This window comes from Populus nigra, chromosome 12 (assembly GCF_951802175.1).
Source record: "Populus nigra chromosome 12, ddPopNigr1.1, whole genome shotgun sequence".
Lineage (NCBI taxonomy): Eukaryota > Viridiplantae > Streptophyta > Magnoliopsida > Malpighiales > Salicaceae > Populus > Populus nigra.
Genome location: NC_084863.1, coordinates 4,382,235 through 4,403,065, shown reverse-complemented (window position 1 = coordinate 4,403,065; position 20,831 = coordinate 4,382,235). Strand labels below are relative to the sequence as shown.

At 34.9% G+C, this 20,831-nt stretch overlaps 2 protein-coding genes across 2 annotated transcripts; both read right to left on the bottom strand.

Annotated features, from left to right (window-relative positions):
* Positions 1-3,288: 3,288 nt before the first annotated feature.
* On the bottom strand, positions 3,289-4,922 carry LOC133669605 (ethylene-responsive transcription factor ERN1-like). Its single transcript, XM_062089805.1, is given in 1 exon segment — positions 3,289-4,922. A coding segment is annotated over 1 exon segment (888 nt). The 5' UTR covers positions 4,632-4,922; the 3' UTR covers positions 3,289-3,743.
* Positions 4,923-7,655: 2,733 nt separating this feature from the next.
* On the bottom strand, positions 7,656-18,236 carry LOC133669422 (uncharacterized). Its single transcript, XM_062089548.1, has 20 exons — positions 16,871-18,236; positions 16,367-16,570; positions 15,980-16,084; positions 15,241-15,306; positions 14,828-14,992; positions 14,412-14,486; positions 14,136-14,290; positions 13,104-13,239; positions 12,949-13,018; positions 12,713-12,840; positions 12,527-12,583; positions 11,678-11,863; positions 11,469-11,561; positions 10,668-10,753; positions 10,530-10,596; positions 10,380-10,446; positions 10,151-10,287; positions 8,659-8,750; positions 8,469-8,535; positions 7,656-8,358 (listed from the first exon to the last, which is right to left on the bottom strand). Exons 1-20 carry the CDS (start codon positions 18,101-18,103, stop codon positions 8,194-8,196), a joined length of 3,354 nt encoding a protein of 1,117 aa, XP_061945532.1. The 5' UTR covers positions 18,104-18,236; the 3' UTR covers positions 7,656-8,193.
* Between the last annotated feature and the right edge of the window lie 2,595 nt (positions 18,237-20,831).

The following is a 20,831-nucleotide window of genomic DNA, read 5'->3' as shown; positions in this document are numbered from 1 at the left end:
TTTGAATATTTGTTTTTCAATTTCATCCCTTGGAATTTAATTTTTATATTAACTTTGGTTTTTATTTTTATAATTGTTATTTGCTTTTTCCTTATTATTTTTTAATTAAAATTTTTTATCAATCAAATTTGGTCCTCGTTCTTTTGATTGTTACTTATTTTATTTGAGATAATTTATGAAATGTTAATTATTATTATTTTAATTTCTTCATCTTTCAATCTTTTTATTTTTTAGATTTGATCTCTATTATTTTGATTATTATTTATTTTATTTGAGATAATTTATGAAATTATATTTTTTTTTCAATTTCATTCTCATTCAACTTTTTAATTTGTAAGAATTTCCTCATTATTTTAATAGATTTGAAAAAAATAAAACATTAATAAGTTATTTTCCAGCTCATTTTCTATAACATAACCAAACATTGAAAAGTGTTTTTCAACTTTTTTTTCCTTACACTATCAAACATCAGAAAATAGTTTACTTTTCTAAAATTTATTTTCTAAAATAAAACTACTTTTCAGCAAGCAAACAAACAGTATTCTGTCTATCATGTCAACAATATATTCTTCGTTGTGCTCTTCAGGCCTTGCTTGGCTTGCCCTTAGCTGAATCCAATTCATTAAACCAAATACCTGAATCGGCTAATCTTTTTCTGAACTGTGAGTTTTTTGATAAAAAAAAAACAAGAAGTCTCAAAGGCAAACAGCACGACAGAATTCTGGAGGAGGTGTTCCAGAGTGTAGAACATTGTGCACACTGCACACGTTCATAATGCACTATGGCATCAAAAAGACTACCGTCGGCTCATGTAGGAGGCCGCCCACGCCGTCTCAACCTTGTTAACCTCTTCGCATGCTGGCGTGAGAAACGCAAATGCCATTCAATTTTTTAATTTTTTATTTATTTAATTCCTAATTTTTCTATAACTCTTTAATTTAATCCTGGTTCTCATCCACCATATGGGTAATTAAGGCTCGGTTAAGACCTAGTCTAGAAGAGAGTAAGGGATGAAAAAATAAAAAAAACATGTTGACGAAACATGTTATCTAATTGGTATCAGATTTAGTTGCAGATTTAATCCAATACTAGATCCAATCAAGGCCTGATTGGAAAGAGAATAAGGGAAGAAAAAAATAAAACATATCATTCAACCAGGTTAATTTATTGTGATCGTGTTCATTACTCAATTTATAAATTTTATATGTTAACCCAGCTTTTTACAATATATTGTCATCTTTTAATTTCACTCTCTAATTTTATTTAATTATTTGATAGTCCATTGTTTCACATTTAAACTAGGGTTATGTAGAGGTTAAAATAACAATGACATGAACTTTTTTTTAATCAAATCACTATCATTTCATTTAACTCTTTATTTTTTTTTTAATTTAATCATTTATCAATCCATTTTTTCTCATTTAAGCGAGGATTAGGTGGAGGTTAAAACGATAACGACACAAAATTATTTTTGCCAGGATCGCCATTTGAATGGAATGACTACTGTATTTTTGGTCTATTAGGTTGAACAAGTCACACCGCCTTTTATCTTCATTTATTAACGGAAATGGTGGTTAATTAATTTGATTTGATACATTGTTCTAATTTTTAATAATCATTTAAAATGTTTTATCGCATAGAAAAAAAATGATGATGTTCATAGTTTTTTATGCATTAATTGGTTTTTGATGGAACCCGCAGCAAAGCACGGGTTCTAGATCTAGTTATTAACAAAATACTAAGATTTGATGCTTTTATTATAGACCGCCTTACAAAATACTATTCACTTTAATATTGTTTTGTTTTTTATTTTTCAAAATAAAAAACACTATGGATTTTTTAAAAAATAAGTCTTATTTTTTTTTATTCACTTTAATAAAGAATTATGTTTTTTTTTTCAATTTCAATTTCATCTTTTAATAACATTTTGTTTTTTTAGATCGAGCTTCGTTATTTTATTTGATTTATTTGTTATGAGGTTATCTCAGTCTCTTGATCGAGGTCTCGGGTTTGACAGGTTTACCCGATTGATTTAAGTTTTTTTTTTCAATTTCATCCTTCAATATTTTATTAATTGAAAATTAGACTTCACAATTTGTTTTGCTTTATATGAGGTTATCTTGGTCTTATGACCTTAGTCACGAGTTTGGTAGGTTAACTCGAGTTTACCCAGTTCATTTTTTTAAATTAATTTTTCTTTTCAATTTCAACTTTCAACATTTGGTTGATTGAAATTTGTGTTTCATAATTTGTTTCGATTTGTTTTTTATGACGTTATCCGAACCTCATGACCCGGGTTCCATGTTTGTTAGTTAACCTAGATTGACTTGAGTAGTTTTTCAGTTTAATTTCTATAAGGTTATCTTAATCTCATAACTTAGGTCATAAGTTTGATATATTAACTCGGGTTGACTCAACTCGATTTTTTGTGTTTAAGTTTTTAATTGATTTTTTTTTTCAATTTTATCCTTTAAAATTGAATTGCGTTTTATAATTTGTTTTGATTTGCTTTGTATGTGGTTATCTTGTTCTCATGACTTGAATGACAGGATGTTAACTCGAGTTGACTTGGGTTTGTTATTAGGTCTTTTTTTTAATTGATTTTTTTTTTAATTTTATCCTTTAATATTAAATTGGTTATGAATTAAACTTCATAATTTATTTTGATTTATTTTTTGCGCTATTATCATGATCTCATCATTGTAGTTATGGATTTTCCAAGTTATTTGTTAGAAAAAGTGGTAGGTATTTTTGAATAAAAGATATCTTGCATCCGAGGCTGAAGGCTCCTAGCAAGCTGGAGTAACCTTTATCAGAATCCAGTGCCTAATGTCTAATTAAGATGTTCTTGAACGTAGTTTAAACTCCTCCAAAAAAACTGGAGTGCAGACACTGCTTGTGGAGCATGCCTTAGAGGGGGAAAACCTTTTTAATTCAAAAATTCTTCAGCAAGGTCAACAGGTGAACATACAAAAGACATGGATGTTATGTTGAATTAGGTTAGTTCAGCAGATCGGAATTTAACTTCCCTGAAATAGGTTACTTGCAGGAAATTCAGTCGTCGCATTTTTATATGCCCTGCTCTTTTGTAGCGAGCATGAGGTGTTTAGCATTGCATTATACAATAGCCCTTTATTTCACAGAATACCAATTTCTATGAAGAATAGCTATCAACATCAAAGATCATTGGGATGCTTCAAAGTGACTAGCAAGTTCATAAATAGCATGGAGGAAGGTGGTTCAGATCTATGTGAAAAATTGACATCCCTGGAGCGAAATCATCAAAACTTTGCTGACAAGAAATTACTAATGCCATAATCAAAGATTTCAATATACAGATTAAAATGGAGGATAGCCTGAGTAATCCAAGGATTGCACATTAGAAGACACTGCAACTTATCTGGATAGTTGTTGGGTGCAGGGCCCCAGAGCTCCCTGTCTGAGGTAGAGGTTGAGATATGCTTTTCAATGACTACAAACATAGATGACATCTATATCTACTCCAACGAAAAGGAGAGGGTACCATGGACACCAAAAGGTATATTTTAATCGCCATTATTGCTTCGACTTGTCATTCATCGATGATTTTCTGACGTTCCAAAAACAGCAGGATCACTTCTCCGTGTATTCTGCTGTTAACATTTTGAAAAACAGCATAACAAATATATTTTTTTTAAGAAAAAAAACAAGATTTCAACTTCATCTCTAGCTGGTATTTTGTCTTTGTAACTTAACAAGCAAGGCTAAAGTGAAAGCAGAACTAGGGGAAGAAACGAAAGAAAAGGGGATTCTATGTTCATTAAAACCACCAAATTCCGCAATGATTATAGTGGTGGAAGATCCCATAAAGCTTCAATAGGATCATAGACAGCCTCCATGTACTCTTGAACCCCATTAATTGCGTATAGAGATGCTGATATCTGTCTCTCCACCTTCATCCTATCAAATTCTGAGAATTCCGAGTCACTTGCCTCGGGAAGTACCACACCTTTTGGAAAATCCAGTACTTCCTGTGCATATGAAAACCGATCGAATAAAGGTCCAAAACCCCGTGAAAGATCAGACTGAGAACAACCCAGCTTGAATTCCTCAGTGCAATTGCTCAAATCCGGTTTATATGCATCATCAAACAAGTGATCCGTTTCATGAATTGAACTGGAGTAATTATCACTCATGCCAGAACTGCTGCTGCTGCTGCTAGTGGTGATAGTACTAGTGGTAGTCATGGTACTAGTTGGTGGAGTAGAGGCTTCCGCAGTTTCTTCTTCACTATGTTGTTGTTTGTCTCTCCTTTTGTTGTTGAGGAGATTTCGAATCCGGGAAGCAAGAGGAGAATCCAAGGACACATGAGTGATGAAGTTGGTTCGGGTGTTGGATCCACGAAGCAGGCAAGCAGCTTCATCGTAAGCTCGTGCAGCTTCTTCAGCTGTCTCAAAGGTTCCTAGCCACATCCTTATCTTTTGTGTTGTGTCTTTGATCTCAGCCACCCATCTACCAGAATTTCTTTGCCTAACACCAACAAACTTGTTACTGTTGCTGTTTGGCCTACCTCTCCCCTTGAATTTGCTTGCTTTGCTAACTGGAATGCTTGCATTTTTATGCTGCTTTTGTTGCTGGAAATGAATTTCCATTCCAAATTTGTCCAGGCAACAAGATAGGACTAAGAGGTTGGATTGGAAAGAGATGTTGGTTTGATGTAAAGAAGAGATGACAAAAAGAAAGAGCTGTTGTACTGACTTCAAAGGAAGCGTGGAGAGCCTTGTCTACATGTCCCCGTTTGGTTTTCAATGGATATATTTATACGGTTCAAACTTGAAAGGATGCCTTACGGTTTTTTTAATGTTCGAGCTGGTGCTTATATCAAGGTCTTAGAAGAGTTGTCTTTAGTGTTTGTAACCTTCAGGCTCTATCATTTTTCATTGAAGACAAGTTATCTATCAAAGGAGAATTATTTCTTCCTAGTACTTTGACTGGTGCAAAAATGACTGGTTTCTCCTGGGATTACTTTGACTGGTGCAAAGGAGAAGTATTTTATAATGCAAAGCCAGATTCATTATCATGGTCAGCATGAAACTTACAAAAGTTGAAGCAAATTTGTATGAAAATATAACATCATGAAACATATTTTAACCCAACCACCTCTTTTTTTTTATTAAAAAAAAAAAAAACCAGAGAAGAGCATGCAACATGACAGAACCTTTGTAATTAGTATATCATCTATCTCAAGCCCTTTGGCTTGTATCTTTATGACTAGGTCAAAATATGACGAGAGGGTCATGAGGGCCAGAATGGTGCCACTTGGAGGCACCAAAATGATCTTCCAGATGACCCCAAAAACTAAGGTCTAAACCATGGCTTAAGAGAGGAGAAATTGAGGGCATGGACTCAGTCATGCGCTAAGCAGACAAGGAATGTCTTATCGTGCACGCCGCTTTGGTTCTAACCTACTCTCCCTTGCATCACCAGACAAAAACACAATGCTTTGCATTATAAAATTCAGAGATTCTTAGTTATCTTTTTTATTCACATTTATCATTTACATACTCCACCTGTTATAGCTTGGTTATGACTAGATCAGAATTTGGTATTGACTATCCAAGGATGATATATATATCTTCATGTTCTTAACAAAGTTTAATTAAAAACTGCTGGCTCCTTCATAGGTAACAGTGTTAGTGCCCAAGAATGCATGCAGAGATCAGCACTTCTGTGCTAAAATGTCTACTAATCAGTGCTTTGGATAATTTGACACCTTTGCTCTTGGGAAGTTGGGGCTGCTTAATTACTCGGCAAAATGCTACGAATGAAGCCAAGAAATCAGCTGATCATCCTTGTCCACCACTGCACCGTCACAGAATTAGAGCTAGCCCTGACCAGGAAAGCGTCAAAAGGGTTTTAATATTAATATCAGTATCATAGTACTCTTCTGTTACAATTTTCTGGGATGACTGATAAGTTAAGCTATATGAATTTCAGTGTGTGCATAATTTTGTCATCGTCCACGAAGACTCAGGATCGAACAGCCATGAAAGATAACGAAAAAACAGTCATGCTACAATTAGCAGTAGAAAATAGAATAAAATTTAATCTGCAGGTTGTTGAATAATAATTACAACCTTCTTGTTTCATGCATTAATCAATTAGATTATTTTTTTTAAAAAAAAAGAAGAAGCTGAGAGCTGAGACAATATTGTCGCTTTCAATGGTTTTCATTTTCCATATAAAGAAATGCAGGGCTGTCTGAAGTGGAAGATGCCTCTTCATTTGGTTTTTTCAGGCCTGGGGAGACCATCACTATAATTCTTGATATTGACCTCCAAATTAATGAGATTTGTTCAAGAGGAAACGAATACTAAAATGCAAGTTGGCGTCTATAATAAATCAAAGAAAGTCTCTCTCTGTTTTCCTTTCACTCACAAGAATCTCTTCTTTGTTGATTCTTGGTACATTAGGTTTAGAAATCAGCAGCAGACAGCAGAAGCATTTGAAACTATCAGGCTGGTGGAGTCTCTTCATCTAATAGGAGATAAACTTAGCTAACCTTATTCTTTGCTCAGGCATGACGACAATAAGTTATAGCGATCCCTTACAAATCCTCACTTTTCAAGAAACGTCAGCCTTCCAAGAATTTAAATGTATTTTAACGTTAGCAACAGCCTCATTGATCATACCGGCTACCCCAGCAACAGTTTATTCTTCTCCTACAACAAACAAAAACCAATAGCACTAGAGGACAAATTCTCACTTTTCCAAACAATGATCCCACCAATGTAGTCTCAAATTTAAATGTAATTTTCACGTACTTGTTAATTTCCATTAATTTCTCACAAAGAAAAGCCAAAATAAAGCTCCAATAAGTAAACTAATAGAAGATTATTGCTTGATCGTCCCCTGCCCTTAATGGAGAAAAAATTTGTTTATTTTGGTACTAAAGTTATATGCATTAGGGTTTATTTTGGAACCTAATTGGGGAGGAATTAATCGGCACATGGAAATAGATGGAATCTATTAATCATTTGAGACAAAAATGATAAATTAAAAGGGTTTCTGATTCAATTGATATTGGAGTCATACATCTGAGATTTCTCTAATAATTTCCCAACAACAGTTTATTCTCCTCTGCACAAAAAACAAAAACCAGGAGCACTTCCGGCCGAATCCTCACTTTTCCAGAAAATCCATGGTTGACAGTATTGAAAGTATAATTTGTTCGAGGAAGGGCCAAACTGAGAGCATCTAGTCAACTCTTTTCAGATATGCCGAACTGAAACTGGAGGTGGAAATCCCAAAAAAACAGGCAGGGAAACTACCACTGTTGACATTGCGCCACCACAAAACAAGATGTTCAGCCAGCTTGCTTCTAATCCCTCAAGAAAGCGTTTTAAGGGCACTAAACTTTTGAAAGTGATGGGAACGAGCAAGCAAGATCTGCAACATACATCGTCAAAGAGTTAGCAACAAGAGGCAGGAGGCTGGTATGTAGGCACCACATGTATTGAAATTGAAATTACAAAAACCTGGAAGATTGCGAAGCTTGCTTATTCTATCAATATTCTTTTTATGAAAAAATCAGCGAAAACAAGGCGGCTTCCCATACAAAGGGGGAGAGCTAGAAAAATCATGGCAAGATAGCAAGGTTAGCTTGGTATCAGAAGAGAGGAAAAACTGCAGATTTTTTAGCCTTTATTGAAAAGGTATATTTAGATACATTCTATAGCAAACAATTTCATGGCCTGTATTGATCCACTTCATATCCAGAAAAAAAAAAAAGGTTTAGCACCAAAACTGTTACAAGAATTGCCCCACTGACAAGCCTCAAGCCCACACGAACTTCGAAGTCACAGACCTGCAAGTTTATAATACTCTTAATGCCACCTATACAAAACCAATAATAGCAATCATAGTATACACGTTCTATGCCAAAACTCTCTTTTCTCTCCCACAAATGGAGAAACCCTCAGAGCAGAAATCCCCGCTTCCAGGAAGGGATGGAAGATCTAGCACGCACCACGCCTGCTGAACTTGTGCAGCAGCTTCCACATAAAACAATTACGTTACACACCAATTCTGAAGGAACTTGGAAGGGACACACAGCTGCTTCAAAGAGTAAACAATGGCATGGCCATAGGTGCAAGACCAATTAATGACAGATGCAGCTAGGAAATAATAATGAATCCCAACACTCCAAACGAACTAAGAAGAAAGAATAGATTGCAAGGCAAGTTGCTGCTGTGGTTCCAAGGACGACCAAGTTGAAGCTAGGGTAGCAGGTGGTAGCATTTGCTGAAGTTGTCTCAACAGATTAATCATTCGACTACCAGTTTGCTCTGTTGCCAACTCTTTTCCTGCACATATGACCTACAGCGACCATGTTGCCATGAGAATACTAGAACAGGAAATTACACAATGGAAACATTCAATTTCCAGAAGCAAGAGATAAAGGAAAGTAGAACAGAGAAAGACTATACCTCAGCAAAAACTCGGACTATTTTGGGAAGGTATTGATTGTTTGACCCAAAAAGTTCTCTATCGGACCTGTAAGAAATGGCCTTTTTTGAATATTTTTGTGCACTTAAATATAACCAATCCAAGTATGAGATAGAACAATAAATTAGGTAAAACATGCTTTACAAACATTTTCCATGTCCCAAAGTTTACCTTTCTACCATTGAGCAAAGCTGATCATGCACAACCTTGGCTTCAATTAAATCGTTTTTTATTGGCAAGCAGCTCAACCAAGCTGGAACTATCTGCAAAACAAAGAGCATGTGAGAGACCACCGGGGAGAGAGATCACGGGGGCAAACCAGGAAAATGAAAAGTCAAACCGGTGAAATAATAAAAAAAGTCCAAAAGGCAATTAATATTAACACATAGAAAATGAATTTATGCACATGAGCATTCATCATTCCACATGGGAAAGGTAAATTTGCTTCCAAGAACAAAAATCCAATTTGCAATTCAAACCTAAACACTTCTAAGCCTTTAGAATGTCGTACATCTGGAAGATAAAATCTGGCAATCCAAGATAACATGCAGGACAATAGAATCGTCTATGAAATTGTTTGCTAGCTTTTTTGGGGGTAGGATAGAGATGGAGGACAAACTCTAAGCAGAAAGCATTGTAGGCCACCACGGGCTTGTGGAAGAGAGGATAAATTACAAATCAAATACGTTCTTATGAGATGAAAAAACTACTTAAGCCATAAAGACAGAGAAGATACAAAAGATAGATGATCATAATCAGGCCAAATATGCTATATAAACCAGAAATTAACGAGATCAGAAGCAGGAACTCTAGCAAGCTAACTGATTACTGTGGACCAGACTGCATGTTGAGCAATAATGTATTCATATTCAGTTTGCTCAAAAAGAGAGAGCATGTTGAGCACAAGCACACACCTATATATATATATATATATATATATTGAATACCATGCAACTATAACACCATCTCATTACACCCTTGATTTCAGCCACTGGACTGGAATCTTGTTCTTGTCTTTTAGTCGATTTTGTCTTTATTCAAGTTTCACAATAGTCCTTTACAACTTTAGTCCTAGGCTCTATAACCAAATTTAAAGCGGTCCCTAATCTAATATATAATTTTCAAATATTTAACTTTGTAAAAGAGAAGGTAAAAAATTCATTTTTTGTTCAAGAAAAAAACCTTGTTTGTTTAGCATGCAAGAAATTGTTTGTTGAGTTTTAAGTTCATTTTCATTTTTAAAGGCATTTATCAGGAACCTATTTCCTTAAAAATCTCATTCTGCCTCCTAAGGTATTTTCGTCATTTTCATTTACTATCATTTCATCATATTTTTCATTTATCATCTCATTTGTTTGATATGAAAGTCAACCAAAAATAATATCATCACATTATGTTCTTAATGTCCTATTTCTAGTTTAAATAAACAACAATGTGATTGCACATTTTTAAAGTTAAAGGATCAAAATGCACTTATTACTCGCATAATTTTCTACGGTTGCAATGGGAAAAACATGATAAATATGGTAAAATTTCTTATCTATTTAAGAGCTTGTTTGCATAATTATAAGACCAAAATGTACTTGTACTTTTGTGTCCAAGGACTATGTTTGAAGACTATGCGAGAAGGTATCATTTCCTACATATATAAAGAAATAAGTACCCGTGCTGCATCTATGCTATCCCGATGAAACTCGCATATTTTTCCAAGAGCTGAAACAGCATTGTCATATGCCATTGTATTGTCTGAATGATGTGCATTAGGATCACTTATTACAGCATTCAACTGGGAAAGAGCCTCTGCAAAGAAATGCAACAAAAGATTCCCCTTGATAAAAGATGAAAGCAACAACTCCAAGAAGAGACAATTATGCAAGTGACTAATAAACTACCTCCAACAAGTGGTTTAAACACAGATCCACCAAGCTCTGCGCAAATACCAATCCCATAAACAGCTGCCTGAAAAACATGGTATTCATTTTTTTAATAAAACCCACATTCACTAGAGAAGCAAAATAATGGAGGTACTTCTCAGGACAAACCTGACGAACATCTGGGTTTTCATCATTGCAGGCTTCTAGTAAGAAAGGGACATAAGTACCATAATATCTGTACCACCGACATGAAGAATAAGTACACAGGAAGAGCTTAATCAAAGAATCAGGAGGGGTGATACTTACTTAAGAGCAGCTTCCTTAAAATGCTCCACAACATCATCAAATATACAAATGGCAATTCTCCTCTCTTCTGCTGTTTTATCCTTGCCCTGCATAATCAAAACATCCAATTAACAAGGCCACAGAGAAGTATTTTTCAGAGGTGATCATGATTTTTCATGCATGCCTTGGATTGTCAAACATAATTAAATAAAGTATATTTACTGTGCTAGGGGCCGATTACCAACATCAGTTGCTAAAAAGACGCAGTAAAAATTCCATTAACATTAAGGGGCAAAAGGTGCATGCTAAATCTATACATGAGATGCTTATAATATTTTTATGTCCATAATTATATTGAACTGCAGACAGTTTTATCCAATTGGCCAAACCACTTGATAGGAGTTGCCAGACAGCTCCAAAGCTCTGCATGTCAAGTAATCCAATATTAACCTTTTCAAGGACTTGAGATAGAAAGGTTAATGCAGGCAAAAGAATAAAACCACAAAAAAAATTTCCTGCGTGCCAGGATGACTATTGAGTCATCAAACCATATACAGCATCCTTTTCCTCCTCCCACAAGGGAAATACAATGGACCATTGAGAAGGGAAAAATCCAATACAGAAATACTTAAAACTGGGAAAAATAAGACGAGCACATGCAGGAAAATGTTCAAGCAGTGGAAACCTACCAGAACAGAGGCCCTAAAGAAACACGGTTATAGAAGCAGCAAAAGCTAAATTTAAAGGACAGCATGAGAATTGAGCCTAAAAATTGAAGGAACAAAACACAAGAATAATATTTGTAAATATTAAAGAACTTACCCACATAGGTGTTATGTAAGGCAAAAGCTCATCAAAGAGAGGCAGGAAAGAGGCCTTGAAGGTTTTGATCAATGTGCCCATGCAATCACCAACCTTCAACAAGAAAAGAAATAAAAGTAAACAATAATCATTTATTTTAAATATATACAAAAAAATAACCCATTAAATGATAAGCCAAAGATCCATGCACAAAATTTTCAATATTATACTCGATCAAAAAGTTCTTCTTCTAGCTCATTTTCTTCTTCAAGCAGCTCTCCTTCTTCAGCATCAAAGTCCTCTGCTTTGATCCTCTCCACTCTTTCCTGTTTTCTAACTGAGCTGGCTGTGATGACCTGCTTTATCTCCTCCACAATGGACCTTACTTGGCTTTCATCTAAAAGTGGTCCAGATACCTAAGGGAGAGAAATCCTAAATTAGCAAAATTCAAACTTCCAAAATGATGCCTACTGCAACATAGATATAATAACCATTTTCACTTTTCATTCAACAATTATTCTCCACCAGATCATAATCAACTATAATACCAAAGGTTATCGTGACTGGATGACAATTGCTTAGATTGAAGAAACTATTTGACACTTTCTCCAGCCCAAAAGGAAATCTCATTTCTGAAAAATTAATTTTCATAGATCTGAAAAGGCGAGAAATTAAAAAGTACAACCATTGACATACAAGAAATATGTGAAGTGAGATCGTAACATTGGGAATTGAGCCAGAAAATAGCATAAGATAAAAAAATATGCAGCAGAAATAATCTATCTTAACTGGATGTATGGAGAACATGTATTGCCAAAAAGTAAATGCATGGGCTGGTCAAAAGTGTCTAAAACACTTTCAACTGTAAGTATTACTTAAGCCACCCATTAAAAGAAATCAAAATCAAGCCATAAGCTCTCTTTGGCAGTAAGATCCCACGTCTCAGCAAATTGTCCACTGAGAAACTGAAACCTAGTGAAAAGGGTATTAGAAAATAACCCCAATGAAAAATGGAACTGTAATTGTTGGTTAACAGGTCTATATATTGACACCCAACCATATAAATCAATCTCATATACCTGTATGCATTCAGTCAACGAATCCAACATGCTCACACAAATTTCTACCTCGGGCTCCTACATGACACAAAAATACTATTTTAGTTGCGCCAATCATAAATCCAAAGAAGTATAGTGAAAGACCACTGTAAAACATGAATACACATCGAAGGTGTTAAGGCATTGAGACACAAACAAATATACAACCTTGTGTAACGCCTCCACCAAAGCTGGAACTATATAGTCTGACAATTGCTTTATATAAGACTCATTATGCCCTTGAGATTGATCCTTCGCTACAGCTAATTTAGCGGAACCTAACAGCTCCGGCATGGCTATGAACAAGATAAAACAAAAAAAACATAAAGTTTTTAAAAAACTCCCAAATATGGATACAATCTATATGTTATGGATTATTAGAGGTAGAAAAGCCTGCCAATCACCTGACACAGCTGCCTTCCTCACTTCTTCATGGAAGTAAAATTTAAGAAGTGGAACCAATGTAGCTGCAACCTGCATTATTCATGCATGTTTAGCTAGTAGCAAACTGACAAAAGCATAAAAAGAGATACCACCAAAAGTCTGAAACAATACTAACCTGATCAATCCATGGGAAAAATCCTTCCTTCAACTCATCAGCATAGCAGCAAAGCATGTTACAAGCTGTAGCCTTTTCCTCCAGGACACTTGTTCTGATCCCTATTCTTTTATCCCCAAGAGTGATTGTTTCAATGCTGCAATAGGAAAACAGCCACAGTAAGAAACTTCAATCACATTGACGCTTATAAATTAAAGCAAATTTTCTAAATTCTTACGCCCCATTTTTTTCCTGAGTACTAGAAAGCAGTGTGGACCATCACAAAATCACAAACTATTCTAGGCAATATACATAATAACTTTTATTATTGAAAGTGGTTTCTCCTATATAACTTAGCTTAGTGAAGACAATTAAAGAAAAACATGGAGTTAAAAAGGAGGTTTGACAAGGAAAAAAATCGAAGTAGACAATGCAAATATGATGTGTATTTTCTTTTCAAGGGTTTCTCTTAAATAACTATGATAAATTTTTACTGGTGGAGTGGACCTAGGTGTGGGGAAAATAGATGGAGTTACCAAGAATATGTTCACATGTGGGAAACTATCATGTTTGGTTGTGAAGTACAGCAATGGAGCAAGTATATGATTAGAAGTAATGGAGCCTCTGTTTTTCAAGCACCAGGGACAAATATGACAAACGATTGCAATATTCTCTTTCCGTTAGTCCACTTCCTTAAAAGAATTGAAGGTAATGTTTGAAAGAGTAAGATGAAAAACTTGCTCCCTGTCACAGAGTGTCCTACTTGATTAAACAGGATCTAAGAAAAAGCACCTACAACGGTGACACAAAGCCATGTTTACATTTACTTCTTTCATATTCCACTTTATCTAATGGACAAATTAATGAGTGCTTTTCCTTTTAGTAAACCATTAAAATCTTTTAAATTTTGACAATAGACTAAGACAGGAAAAAAGGGAAGCCAGCCACTCATTGTGGGACTTAAGAAGCATTTTTTTTTAAGCAAGGTAAACGAGGAAATTGCTTAAAAACCTCAATTCTGTTATTTAAGATCATAAAAAACAAAAGGCAAACCTGCCATCGTCGACATCATCAATATCAGCATCTGAATCTGCAGATGTAATGGTAACTTCAGGCTTAAGCTGGGCAGACTGAAGCAAAGGAGGCATGACAACACTCATGTAAGGAAGAAAATCCTGTCCAAGGCACTTGCAAAGTCTGGCCCAGGCCTGTAAAATATATAATCAGTTGCCCCTTGATTTACAATAATCAGATAGCAAGATATATCACATAATCATACATTCAGCATTGTCTGAGGTTCTGAGCTAGTTCCTAACAGTTAAAACATACTTGTAACATGTAGCTTGTTGTAGGGTCATCTGCCTCCATTTGAGATCCTTGCAGAGACATCAGGACATCCATAACCTTTCAGAAACAACAAACACTCAGACAGTTGTTGTTCTATGAAACTTGAAAAATTGTCATGGCAACGACAATCTGAAGTATCAGCAGAAAAAAATAGATATAAATCCATAAGCACTAATCTAGAAGCAAGGAAGAACACGTAAGCACATCCAGTGATGTTCAGTCAAGAAGAAGACTGGCTTAACAAAGGTAATGAAAAAAAGTGAGGAACAAATCAGGCTTAATCAGATGAAACTAATTTAAGTATTCCTAACTCTACATTTCAATCAAGAAAATGCTAAATAACATTGGCCACCACAGTAAAAAGTTATGTATAGAACACATCATCTGTTATAGTTTACCTGCTTAGCATCGTCTCTAAATTTATCCTTTCCCACAGCCATCCCAACCAGACTAATGCACTCCATAGATTTTGCACGGAGCATGCGATTAGACTTGTCATTTGCATTGATCAATATAGCTTTTAAGTAAGGCATTACAGCATCATAGTATTTCTGGAAGTGCTCCTGTTAGAATATATATCATGTCAAAACAAAACAAGCTCTATTTTTAGCAATGGACTAATGAACCATGTGCATCTACAGAACAGGAGAATAAAAAGTAAATCAATCCCTCAGACACAACCCAAACCAAGTGTTCTAACCATGTCAACTTAGAAGCATATAAAAATAGAGCTGAGGTTATTGGATACATCAAATACCTGTCTTTTTAAACCCTCCTCACCCTACACACACCAAAATTAAAAAAGAGGTACCTGTGATGAATCAGCGACAGACGCTAAAGCTGTCAGGGCTCCTTCTTTAACCATCTGCTTCCCATTCTGGATTGCATATCAAACAACATGGCACATACAAAATTAGCACAAAAATATTATTGAAAAAAAAAAGGCAAATCCATTCTGCTGAAGGAGAAAATAAATCCAACAAGAAAATGCAAAAGGACTTTGTATTTCTATCTTAAATATCAAACATGACAAAATAACAGCTTAAAATTAATAAGCTCTCGGCATCAAAGTACCAATCATAACTGAGATTAAAAATGGACTTAAAGGCAATTTTAACTGAATGAGTTGACCAAGTATCATGAGCAAGCCCAAGAAAGTGATTTCAAAATTTGGGTAGTCAAACAAACCATCTCAACCCAAAAACTTAAGTTGTTGGGTGAGGCTTTGTCTAACACCCCCTCAGTTGAAAGCTCTTTAGGTTTGAAATTTACATAAGCCTACACTACTTTGTCCTGAAATTAAAATTTTAATTAGAAATAATAAGGGTGATGAAATTCAAACTTGTGACGTCAACAAGGCTCTCATACCATGTTAAAGAACTATCTCAACCCAAAAGTTTAAGTTGTTGGATGAGGCACCAAAACAGTTTTATATTACTCTTTAATAGACAACATTCCATATATCCAATTTGTCCTTTGTCATTAGATGATAAGACATACAATTGTAAAAGTTCAGGTGTTAAGTTAATGAGGGAAATAGTCATATATACCTGAAGGAGTACGAGCAGTTTGCTAACAACCCCATCCAAGTATGGTGTCAGGATATCTGGCATGCAATTCTCACTGAAATTAAGCACTGCAGAAGCGGCATGGGCCTGCACAAAAAAATGACAATAATACACACTTCTGAGAATCTGAGTGCACAATTACAGTATCGAAATTTAAAAAATAATGCTATGCATGTGCGCCATTAGGCATTGATCAATGTCCTTTGTTACATATAAATGCATCGTTACAAAATAGCAACTCAAACTGCAGATAGAAAATTAAATGCATGATGTTGGGATGGGGATAACACTACTTAGTATAAAATTTTACAGAAGAGTAGTAAATTGGCAACAATTATCAAGGTCACGATATGTAACAGGTGCTCGGACCTGGACTCGGGGATTTTGAACATCATCCATGGCTCCAGCCAAAGCAGGCAGCACTAGCTGGTGATACTTCATTTGCAAATCTGGGCCCAAGTCTGTTGACAATTGTCCAATTGCATTTATAGCAGCCCATCTCACACGGGGGTGGGGATGTTGGAATGAATTCAAAACCATAGAGACTACGTGGTCCAGGTTCTTTATCATCACCTGCATCAACAATGACTATCTTGTAAGAACACACTTGAAAGATGAAAGGGAAAAAAGAACAGGGTCATTTGGAAAACCTATAAATTTCTCAAGCATATTCAAAATATCAAGGTTACACAGAAAGAAAGCACCTAAAATAAAAGAAATTGTGCCTATCTAAGCAAGGTCAAGGGGCAGGCATTCTAATTGTGGCTTAACCTTTAGCAGTCTGTAAATGAATTTGTACTAATGAAAAATTTAAAGAAATGGAAACACCGTTCATTGACGATTCACATTTACCACAATGCATAGCATTTATACCTTTGAGCAACCCTCAGCAATTTGTGCTAGAGCAATAAGCGCAGCATGAGGCTTCTGCCACTCCGGAGCAGTAAAAAATGCTGGGAAAACCTCTGAAGCAACAGGAACGACTGTATTACCACCAAGGGCAATAGCCAACCTATCCAAACACTCTTGCCCAAACCCATAATTACTGGTCTCTCCCGAATCTTCATCTTCAGTCTCCGCACCATGCCATTGTGGATCATCATCAATATCCAACAACATCCCCATCAAAACCATAAACAGCCTATGCACAAATTGCGGCAACTTCCTCATCATCCCCGGAGCTCGATCTCTTGCTTCCGCCAAAGTAATCACAAATTCAATAGCTAAATGTCTGGTCCCCTCCTCTAAGCTCCCCGCCTCTGCAATTTGCAACATGGACCCTACAACCTCCACTATTTGCTTTCTCAAAAACCGTGGTTCCCCTCCCGCCAATTCAATCAACAATTCGAGCGCTTCTTGTGCTGTTGCCTCTTGATTTCCATTCAACGCCTCGGTCAAAGTCCTCATCATCAACGGCAACAAATCTTGAAACTTATCACGATCAGAATTGTTTGTTAAACACTGAATAAAATTGATTGTCGCGTTCAAAGCCGCGATTCTAACTTCACCGCTTGTTGAATTATGCAAACAATTTAAAAACACTCCGTGAAGTGTAGCTAAGTGTGGAATTAGGGCTTCGCCGATGTATTGAGCCAATCGGGCGAAGATTAAAAGCGCTGATTCTTGGAGATTGTGATTGTTTTGAGCGGTAACACACTGGAACATGAACGGCAACAACTCCTGCCAGCCCCCATCGGGAAGAACCGAGGCGGCGAGTTCGGAGATTGTGTCGTTTATCTTTCTGGTGATGGATTTTGTGGTTTCATGTTGGAGAGAGGAGAGGAGAGAGTTTTTTATGATGGACCGAGTTGACTCAGTCAGTTGGGGGTAGAGGAAGGAGTCTTCGGTGGCAGAGGTGAGGTGTTTCCGGAGGAGGACGGCGGACATGGCGCGGATTTCGGGGAGGGAAGAGGAGGAGAGGAGTTGAGTGAGCCGGAGCAGGAGAGAGTCGGGGTGAGTTTGTTTGCAGAGATTGAAGAGGAACTCCGCTGTGGATCGTTGTTCGTTAGAAGAGGACATAAGGTGAGTTATTAGGGTTTCGAAGTGAGTGGGAACAGGTCCGAGCAGGAGACTGAGTTGGTGCAACTGAGTTGGATCGGTCGCCATTGAGAGCGAGTTTAGGGTTTTTTCTTTGCGGGTGTGTGGTGGTGGCTCCAAAACGAAGTGGAGGGAAGATTGGAGAGGAAAAGAAGGGGATTTTTTAAACTAGTGTGTAAGGGTTTTGGGACTTCTGTTCCTCAGGTTCCTTGTTGTGCGGTTGTGTGCATTTAGTGCACTTGATTTTCGCCACGTCAGAATGCTGATGATCAAAGTGGATGATAGGAAAGAAAAATACCATCTCGTTCCATAAAAAAGAAAATACCATCTCATTTTATTTGGTGTTATAATTAATAGCAATTTCCATTCTATATTTTTATTTTCATAAAATAAAAACCAAAACCAAAAACAATTACTATTTTTCATATTTTTAATTAAAAAAATAAAATACAAATATAAGTCATCAAATTTTTTAAAAATAGAAAAACATGATTTTGGCATTTAATGGCTTCTTCTTATTATTATTGAAAATGATAGATAACAACTTATTTGTGTATAATAAGATAAATTATGTAAAAAATTATGTTTATAACTTCGCTTTACGAGGCGAAATAAAATGCCGAAAATATCTAATTAATGATTGCCATGCACTATTTCATGTATGTTATGCTTAACATGTGTTTAAACGTATCTTTTAAATATTTCTTGAGATAGATATATATATAGTTTCAAGTAAAAATATATACATCAATTTATGTATTGTTTTTTTATCTAAAAGCTGTAATGCTGGACAAAAAAGTTTTTATTTCATTATATTGTGAATAATTATATTTCTAATTTTTTTATAAAAATATATAATATTTAAGGTACAAATTTTCATGTAATGACTTTAATACTTTGTTAGAAAACACAAAAAAAAAAACTATATAATATTTTATTGTATGTATAAGAATAATGAATTTAAAAAGTGATAAATTTAAAAATGGTGTACTTTTTATCATATGAAAAAATAACATTTAATGTAATGCTACAATGTTATACACTTGGCACGGTTTATTTTTGTTTTTTAAATTATATTTAAATATATTTTAAAAATATATTTTGATTGAAAAGGCATTAAATTAATATTTTTAATGGTTTTTTATAGTTTTTATGTGTTGATATTAAAAATAAAAAATATTTTCAAATATTATTTTCAAATATTTTCAAATAAAATATACTTTTAAAAAATATTTTGTACCATAATAATTGTTAGTCATTGGCCATGGAAAAGTTTTTACCTTTCTCTTTTTTTATACATGTGGATATTAAAAAGATTTGAACAAAAAAATAATTAATTAACAAGCTATGTGACCCGCGCTCTACCGCATGTTAAGTTTTTTATTTTTCATAAAAGATTATATATGTAGATTTTTTCAACATAATTTTGTAGTTAAAAAAATATAACAAATCAAAAAGTATATGTATACATGTAATCAAATAAACTAAGAGTTATGTGTGCTTATCAATAAATAAATAAATCATCAATGATACCTAAAAACAATACTTGAAAAATTAAAAGATAAATGTGGATCAAGATATTTAACCTTGAAAAATAGAACATTAAATTGATTGAATAAAATTAAAAAAAAATAACATGTAAGGCTACACATATTAAAAATATCATCTGAAAATAAATATTTTTTATTTTAAAAAACTTGGATTATCTATATAAAAGATAAAAACAAAATAATAAATAAACTACAAAAACCTCTAAAAAATTAAATGCATAGCAAAATAAAATCAAAGTTGTATTTTATTATTTAAAAGAGGCCCTCAACACAAAATAAATGAAATGAGGTTTTGTCCATTTTTTTGGTTTTTAGTTTTTTAACCGGTCACGTCACTTTATTTCTTTTTAATTGCATTCTTAAAGTTATATTTTCTGTCAGACTTAAAGTGCTTGAGTCTGACGGTCATGTCAGATCTAAGGTATGTCAACAATAGACGACGCGTCCCCTGCTGAGGCATACGGCGTGTCACCTGCTGAGGTAGATGACGTGCAACCTATTTTGCCTATCATGGTGGGAGGAAAATCGAGGTCTATACTCTTTTAACCTAAAAACTTGTTTTGCAACCCTTTTTTACCCAAAATATTTATAAAACACCCTAGAAACCATGAAAAAACCATTCATGACCTCAAATACCCAAGACACCGCCCAAAAATCCAAACTCAACCCGAAATAAAAAATCGATCGGAGCTCAAATCTATTTTTTAATGAACTTTTAAGGTACAAAAACATATAATATGAACTCCTCGCATCAAATGGGACAATTGGACACAAAAAGCTCTTATTTTGGTGGCTTAAATCGGTGTAAACGACAAGTTTCTCTCTCTACCGCTGGAATCTGGCGACCCTTCGCCCTCTCCTCTCTCAACCAGGGATAAAAAAAAAACATTTATACCAAAATAGAATTGGAACAATTTCAAGGAACTGCAATTGTATAATTTGCATGATTGTTTAAGTTAGAGGACCAAAGTGAATGTTTTCAAAACTTATGGTATGTCACCTATGTTTGCCATATTTTTCATTTTGGTCCCCTTTTTTCTAATCTCACCATTTCATAGAAATTTGAAATCAGTTGCTCCTTAAATAGGACTTGATTGTCAAAAACAAAGTTTGAGGACCAAACTTAAAAAAAACAAAATTTTGTAGAGTAACTCGTGTATAATGAAAATCCCACGTGTTTTAGTATATAAGTAATTCAATGCAAGTCAAGTTTATATTTTATTTCATTGGATAACCACAAAAGTTGA

What these genes read in the sequence shown, in the direction of transcription:
- LOC133669422 (XM_062089548.1), bottom strand. Translation starts at nt 18,103, where the DNA reads ATGGCGACCGATCCAACTCAGTTGCACCAACTCAGTCTCCTGCTCGGA. An exon ending in GATGATGTCGACGATGGCAG is followed by an intron (nt 13,240 to 14,135) that starts GTTTGCCTTTTG and finishes TTCCTATTGCAG; the next exon opens with CATTGAAACAATCACTCTTG. An exon ending in TTTAAGGAAGCTGCTCTTAA is followed by an intron (nt 10,597 to 10,667) that starts GTAAGTATCACC and finishes TCGGTGGTACAG; the next exon opens with ATATTATGGTACTTATGTCC.